The following is an 8,124-nucleotide window of genomic DNA, read 5'->3' on the forward strand; positions in this document are numbered from 1 at the left end:
ACTCCAGAAGAACTTATTTTCCACAAGAAGACAACCAGGTAATACCAGAGCCATGTTTGTAACTTTACTACACGCGTTCATTTAAAATGCAGATCTACAAAGCCACGGCACGTCGCTTCCGTGACGCCGTGTGGGCTTGTAGATCTGCTTTCTCTTCTACACTAGAAACATGGAGGACCCGTGGCTCCCTCCGGTGGTTCATCTGATCATTACAGCCACATTTAGATATTGTAGTACCATTATTCACGTGTTAGGAGTATTATTAGTTGTATTAAAGGACGGAACACAACTGTTGAATTAATGTAAATAAAGGACGTTTTCACAATAAAGGCAGACGTTTTCAAACATTGTTTAACGAGGAAGCCCTTCTGTCTGTCTGTGGGCTAGCAGATAACTGGCTAACAGCAGCTAACAGGCTAACAGCTCATATATAACTATATGTGTTTGTATGGGCAGCTAAAACTAGCTAAACAGCTCTGTAAGCAACCGTGCGGCGGCATTCTGGACTGTAAGCGAGAGATGGAGGCCTGGTTGAAAGGGCATTATAAGTAGTCGAGGAGGGATGTCCTAAAGGCATGGATCACGGTTTCGAACACAGGACACAAGACAAGATTTCTAAGCTGGAAGAAGCTCTTTCTGACTTTCATTTACTTGTTTGTCCATTTTTAGATTAGAGTCTATTTTAACACCTAGATTGGTGGCAGTTGGCTTTAAGAAAGGCTCAAGGGGACCTAAATCACCGGGAGGAAACACATTGTTGCTTGGCCCAAACACCATAACTTCGGTCTTGCCGTCGTTAAAGTTTAAAAAGTTTAAAGCCAGCCATTCTTTTACATTCTCCAGGCAAGCGAGCAAGGGTTTTAAGGAGTCAGGGTTGTTACGTTTCAGAGGCAGGTAGATTTGGCTGTCATCAGCGTAACAGTGGAAGGAAACACGTATGTTTTCAAAAAAATAATAGGTCCATTTGGTTCCATTTGTACATTCTCCATTAAATGGGGGTCCGTAGTAGCCTGGGTAAACCCCTCCCCCCTCGTCAGATTTTCATTCTGTGAAATGTTTTCCAGCAGGGGGAGTGGGTTTACCCAGGCTAGGTCCGTAGACTAATGCATGTCAAACTGGAGGGAGGGCAGAATCCATAACTGAAAATTAAAATGGTTGAAAATCTCTGCTAGAGTTGTAGAAATCTTCTCTCATGGGGGTCCTTGGCACATGTTTTCAAATTAGTGTCCCATACCATAAATACCCATACTTGTGTAGGGTAAAACCACTGTATTTATGCCTAAATAAGTATTTCCTTGTTGTGAATTACAATTTAATACAATTAATGCGATTTGTTACATTGTTTTCAACAGTGGATCGATGTACAATATGGATGATGGTAGGATGGATGATGATGTTTGGATGATCAGTTTGACGGACAGGCAGGAATAATGCAGGTCTGTTGTTGAATTCTTTCTTGTGTCGGCAGAACTCCACAGCTTGCAGAGAGCGGTTCTCCACTGAAATGAGCTTTAATACCTGCGGTTGGCCTCCCAATGGTAGGTCTGGATACACACGCACACGGACACACACACGGGGACACACACACACACACACACACACACACACACACACACACACACACACACAATGTGTGGTTAATGTGGGTTAGGGTAAGGGTCGATTCATACTCCTATTTTAGAGCCGAATAAAAGTCGGTTCGGCGCTGTAGAGCCTACAATTTGACGTCATTTGAGGTTCGGGGGGGGCGGGTACCGTCCTAAAGTCGGCTCTTCGGTGCTACTGAAATTTTCTGACGAGCCGAAATCCTTTCGGCACTACAGCGCCGAAACAGGAGTATGAATCGGCCCTTAGTGTGTGTACCATCCAGGCCTGGAATGTCATCCTTTTAGGGGCAAGGCCACTTGGCCTTTAGTGTGGTCAACTGTTTGAGGGCACAAAGGCCGAGTGCCAGCTAGGGCATGAAGGCCATCAATTAAAACAATGATTTTAAGTCCCCGGTCATCATTATTTTAGCTTAAAGGTTAAGGATGATTATTATTATTATTTCTTTTTTCAAGGCGAACAGTACTTCAGAACAGTGCTTCTTAATTAAATAATCACAGCTTTAAATAACAAAATATAAATAGCTACTGACTGATTGTAATAATATTGTAATAATGTCTGTAACATGGGTTCCCAGTCCAGAGATGAAAATCATAATGAAATGGCCTGGGACCCTGTCAGGCTGTCACCCTATAGGCTAATTCATATCAATTTAATTTGGGGGTCCTTGCAATTAAAATGGCTGAGGATCACTCGGTTAAACTGTGAATTCAAAGAAAATACAATGACAGACAGCCTACATTATATAGCCCTGTGTTTCTGTTCTGCCTTGTTTGTTTTTGTTCTGCTCACTGCACTACTGTATTATATTGTCACAACTGTGTGATATGTTCCTTGTTTTTAATTTGTGACAGATGAGATCTCTCCATTGTGGGGCTGCAGGACTAAGGACTCTGGAGATAAGTCAACACGTAAGTGTAAAAAGCATTTGTATAATTGTGTGCTTATGAACATTTACCACGTTATGTCCGCATGTATCCAGAAATGAATGATTATTAAGCGAGCGACGCGTGGTGTACAGTGAGCGCGTTCTGGTGCTTGGCTAGCGATATTATTTGCAGTGGACAACGTTGGCTGTTTAAACAATTTACGCTATCGTAGCAGACGATAGCGTGGTAAATGGTGGAGGAGTCCTGCAGTCTATGCTGTTGCGTGGTGTATAATAATCTTGAAGCGCCAGCCAGGCCGAGTGTCAGTGAGTGAGAGCTGTGTGCGCTCTAGTAGGCAGCATGTGGGCTAAATGCCCACTGTTTACTCTGCCAGTGCATGTATGCGTGGCGCGGAAGAGGAGGGAGGAGGCGAAAGTAACGCAAAATAATTAAACCACTTGGCAAATGGCAACACAACTACAATACAGAGGGGCAATGACGGCCATGGCCGCCGTGAAATTCCTGCCCTGGTAACATCACTTATATATTATAGAATAATGTTGTTTCCCCAGAAAGCGCTGGTTGGCAGGTATCAATACACTATATTAGACCCACATGTTTGTGCCAGCGTGGATGATTACATTTATTTATTGATAGCCTCTTGTCTTGATTGTTTAAACATGACGTCATGGACCACTAGGCTTGATATTAAGCCCAAAGCTTATCGATACCGGGTACTCGATAAGCCCAAAGCTTATCGATACGGGTACTCGATAAGCCCAAAGCCTATCGATACCGGGTGATGCCGGGCACTCGATTAGCCCAAAGCTTATCGATACGGGTACTCGATAAGCCCAAAGCCTATCGATACCGGGTGACGCCGGGCACTCGATTAGCCCAAAGCTTATCGATACCGGGTACTTAATAAACCCAAAGCTTATTGATACCGGGTACTGGATAAGCCCAAAGCTTATCGATACCGGGTACTTAATAAACCCAAAGCTTATTGATACCGGGTACTGGATAAGCCCAAAGCTTATCGATACCGGGTACTCGATAAGCTTATCGGGTTTGTCCGGTTAACGGGTTTCGAGCTCCATCCCTACAGGTTTTAGTTACCTGTATCCTGTTAGCTACATTTATTTATTAGCTATATGCTGATTGGTTAGAGGTTTTAGTTACTTGTATCCTGATAGGTTGGTGTGTTAATTAGCTGTATGCTGATTGGTTCGAGGTTTTAGTTACTTGTATCCTGATAGGTTGGTGTGTTAATTAGCTGTATGCTGATTGGTTAGAGGTTTTAGTTACTTGTATCCTGATAGGTCGGGGTTGCAGATCCTCTTTCGGTATCTCGTGCTTCGTTTTCCACTTCCACACGATGGTTTACACAGAGACCACTCCCCCCAGCCCGCCCACGAGCCTGTCACTGTCCAATCAGAGCACAGATACACATGGTTTACACGGAGTCCACTCCCCCCAGTTGTTTATCTTCAGATGTAATAACAATAATAATAATAACTAGAACTGCACTCTGCCGAGTGCCTATACTTTCTTGTTGCACACTAGTAGGCCATAAATGGCCTACTAGTGCACAAGCAGAGCGCGCAAGTACTGTCGACCGCTACAAACTGTCAAATCTCAGCTTCTCTGTGAAGGAACGTTTGAAATGTTGAATTATTAGGTTTAGCTATTTGCTACCTACCTACTTTATGCATGTAAAAAAGTAGTATTATCTAGAAGTATGGTACAAGTTTCTATCTATAAAAGAAATACAGTTTTATAGATTTAGAATTATTCTGGATCCCTTTTTAGTTTATCAAAGAAAAATAAATCATCGATATCCGATGAAAAAAAGGTATATAAACTGAAATAAAATATGTTATCACGTATACAGTATAATTATTTAATTATTTTAAATTGTTAATTGCTTTAAATTTACTTAATCTTGGACTATAGTGATATTAATACTAAATGCCTCTGTGTATATGTAATTTGTAAGTTGATTAGCAGTATACTGTTGTTACTTTGCGCCACTTTTGATGCGTATGCACCGTCCCAGCATGACGTAAGGGTTTAACTGGTGTAACTAGCTCTCAATGATGACGTAATAAAGATGTGGATTAAAGGACCCAATGCCTTCGATGGTGACGTATATGTCGATCAGCGTCGGGTGGATTAAAGGAAATGCCTCTATGTATGTCATTTGTAAGTTGATTAGCGGTATACTGTGGTTACTTTGCGCCACTTTTGATGTGTATGCGCCATCCCAGTATATGACGTCAGGGTATAACTGGTATAACTAGCTCTCAATTATGATAAATATGTGGATTAAAGGACCAAATGCCAGAGTGTAATTGGTTTTCGATGGTGATGTAATGACGATATGTTTTAGTGTCTGGAGGATTAAAGGTAATGCTCCTATGTATACATGTATGTAATCCGGCACCACTGCCGTATCAGGAAGTAGTCATTACGTAATTTGCTGGGATACGCATCGAATATCGAATATCGTCCTGGGCGAAATTAGTACTTGCGCGCTATGCTTGCGCAAGTAAATAATAATAGTCTTACATAAACAATTGTCCACATCATAACATCCTTGTGTCTCTAGTTGTTTGTCTTCCGGGCAGTGTCTTCCTCCGTGGTCTCTGTGAATAAAGATTACATCTAAATTACAGTAACAGTAATAGATTAAATTCAGGGCAGGTACTGTTTTAATAGAGCGGCGGTGGTTCAGCGGTAGAGTGGCCAGATGGGATCCGGAAGGTTCCCGGTTCGATCCCTGTGGGCTCCTCCAGAGTTAGTGTCGAAGTGTCCTTGAGCATGACTCTGAACCCCTAATTGCTCCTGATGTGCAGGTTGGTGCCTTGCATGGTTTCCTCCACCATCTGTTTATGAATGTGTGTGAATGGGTGAATGTAATGCACACAGTAAAGGTGTGTGAATGGGTGAATGTAACGCAGTCTATGTAAAGGTGTGTGAATGGGTGAATGCAATGCAGTCTATGTAAAGGTGTGTGTGTGTGTGTGTGTGTGTGTGTGTGTGTGTGTGTGTGTGTGTGTGTGTGTGTGTGTGTGTGTGTGTGTGTGTGTGTGTGTGTGTGTGGATGGGTGAATGTAATGCAGTCTATGTAAAGGTGTGTGAATTTGTGTGTGAATGGGTGAATGTAATGCAGTTTATGTAAAGGTGTGTTAATGGGTGAATGTAAGGCAGTCTATGTAAAGGTGTGTGAATGGGTGAATGTAATGCAGTTTATGTAAAGGTGTGTTAATGGGTGAATGTAAGGCAGTCTATGTAAAGGTGTGTGAATTTGTGTGTGAATGGGTGAATGCAATGCAGTCTATGTAAAGGTGTGTGAATTTGTGTGTGAATGGGTGAATGCAATGCAGTCTATGTAAAGGTGTGTGAATGGGTGAATGCAATGCAGTCTATGTAAAGGTGTGTGAATTTGTGTGTGAATGGGTGAATGCAATGCAGTCTATGTAAAGGTGTGTGAATTTGTGTGTGAATGGGTGAATGCAATGCAGTCTATGTAAAGGTGTGTGAATGGGTGAATGTAATGCAGTTTATGTAAAGGTGTGTGAATTTGTGTGTGAATGGGTGAATGTAATGCAGTCTATGTAAAGGTGTGTGAATGGGTGAATGTAAGGCAGTCTATGTAAAGGTGTGTGAATGGGTGAATGTAAGGCAGTCTATGTAAAGGTGTGTGAATGGGTGAATGTAATGCAGTCTATGTAAAGGTGTGTGAATGGGTGAATGTAAGGCAGTTTATGTAAAGGTGTGTGAATTTGTGTGTGAATGGGTGAATGTAATGCAGTCTATGTAAAGGTGTGTGAATGGGTGAATGTAAGGCAGTCTATGTAAAGGTGTGTGAATGGGTGAATGTAAGGCAGTCTATGTAAAGGTGTGTGAATGGGTGAATGCAATGCAGTCTATGTAAAGGTGTGTGAATGGGTGAATGTAAGGCAGTCTATGTAAAGGTGTGTGAATGGGTGAATGTAATGCAGTCTATGTAAAGGTGTGTGAATGGGTGAATGTAAGGCAGTCTATGTAAAGGTGTGTGAATGGGTGAATGTAATGCAGTCTATGTAAAGGTGTGTGAATGGGTGAATGTAAGGCAGTCTATGTAAAGGTGTGTGAATGTGTGTGTGAATGGGTGAATGTAATATATGTAAAGGTGTGTTAATGGGTGAATGTAATGCAGTCTATGTAAAGGTGTGTGAATGTGTGTGTGAATGGGTGAATCTAATGCAGTCTATGTAAAGGTGTGTGAATGGGTGAATGTAATGCAGTTTATGTAAAGGTGTGTGAATTTGTGTGTGAATGGGTGAATGTAATGCAGTCTATGTAAAGGTGTGTGAATGGGTGAATGTAAGGCAGTCTATGTAAAGGTGTGTGAATGGGTGAATGTAAGGCAGTCTATGTAAAGGTGTGTGAATGGGTGAATGTAAGGCAGTCTATGTAAAGGTGTGTGAATGGGTGAATGTAATGCAGTCTATGTAAAGGTGTGTGAATGGGTGAATGTAAGGCAGTCTATGTAAAGGTGTGTGAATGGGTGAATGTAATGCAGTCTATGTAAAGGTGTGTGAATGGGTACCTGTGCAGACATTGCTTGGATCTGTCCTGAGTTCCTCCTCTCTTGTTACAATTAATGGATCTAGTTCCAAACAGACAGGCTGACCACTTGGTCCAGTCTGACCACACCCCGTCCACTGTTAACATGCACACACACAAACACGCATATGCGCACACACACACACACACACACACACACACACACACACACACACACACACACACACACACACAGAGAAACAAACATTGATCACTGAAGTATGTCCATTTGAAGTGTGTGTGAAGTAAGGGATAATGTCTGGCTAAGTGGTCGTTGTATAGGGAAATAATTCACCTCCTTTATGTAAGGGATAATGTCCGGCTAGGTGGTCGTTGTAGGGAGATAATTCACCTCCTTTATGTAAGGGATAATGTCTGGCTAGGTGGTCGTTGTAGGGAGATAATTCACCTCCTTTATGTAAGGGATAATGTCTGGCTAAGTGGTCGTTGTATAGGGAAATAATTCACCTCCTTTATGTAAGGGATAATGTCCGGCTAGGTGGTCGTTGTAGGGAGATAATTCACCTCCTTTATGTAAGGGATAATGTCTGGCTAGGTGGTCGTTGTAGGGAGATAATTCACCTCCTTTATGTAAGGGATAATGTCTGGCTAGGTGGTCGTTGTAGGGAAATAATTCACCTCCTTTATGTAAGGGATAATGTCTGGCTAGGTGGTCGTTGTAGGGAGATAATTCACCTCCTTTATGTAAGGGATAATGTCTGGCTAGGTGGTCGTTGTAGGGAGATAATTCACCTCCTTTATGTAAGGGATAATGTCTGGCTAGGTGGTCGTTGTAGGGAGATAATTCACCTCCTTTATGTAAGGGATAATGTCTGGCTAGGTGGTCGTTGTAGGGAAATAATTCACCTCCTTTATGTAAGGGATAATGTCTGGCTAGGTGGTCGTTGTAGGGAGATAATTCACCTCCTTTATGTAAGGGATAATGTCTGGCTAGGTGGTCGTTGTAGGGAGATAATTCACCTGCTTTATGTAAGGGATAATGTCTGGCTAGGTGGTAAAGGTGAATTATATCCCG

The 8,124-nt window shown here is 42.2% G+C and overlaps 1 protein-coding gene across 1 annotated transcript in view; it reads right to left on the reverse strand.

The window, feature by feature from the left end:
- Window positions 1-1,306: 1,306 nt before the first annotated feature.
- LOC308324453 (properdin-like) overlaps window positions 1,307-8,124 on the reverse strand; it is a gene marked incomplete at its 5' end in the record, with an annotated part of 16,514 nt that continues 9,696 nt past the window's right edge. Inside the window, 4 exons of the mRNA XM_080776497.1 lie at window positions 1,307-1,544; window positions 3,783-3,900; window positions 5,046-5,122; window positions 7,072-7,186. Coding sequence (XP_080632623.1) covers window positions 1,406-1,544; window positions 3,783-3,900; window positions 5,046-5,122; window positions 7,072-7,186 — 449 coding nt within the window. The 3' untranslated portion in view covers window positions 1,307-1,405. The remainder of the gene's footprint in view (window positions 1,545-3,782; window positions 3,901-5,045; window positions 5,123-7,071; window positions 7,187-8,124) is intronic.

The sequence above is a fragment of the Protomyctophum bolini genome, assembly GCF_963924005.1.
Source record: "Protomyctophum bolini genome assembly, chromosome: 11".
NCBI classification, from domain to species: domain Eukaryota; kingdom Metazoa; phylum Chordata; class Actinopteri; order Myctophiformes; family Myctophidae; genus Protomyctophum; species Protomyctophum bolini.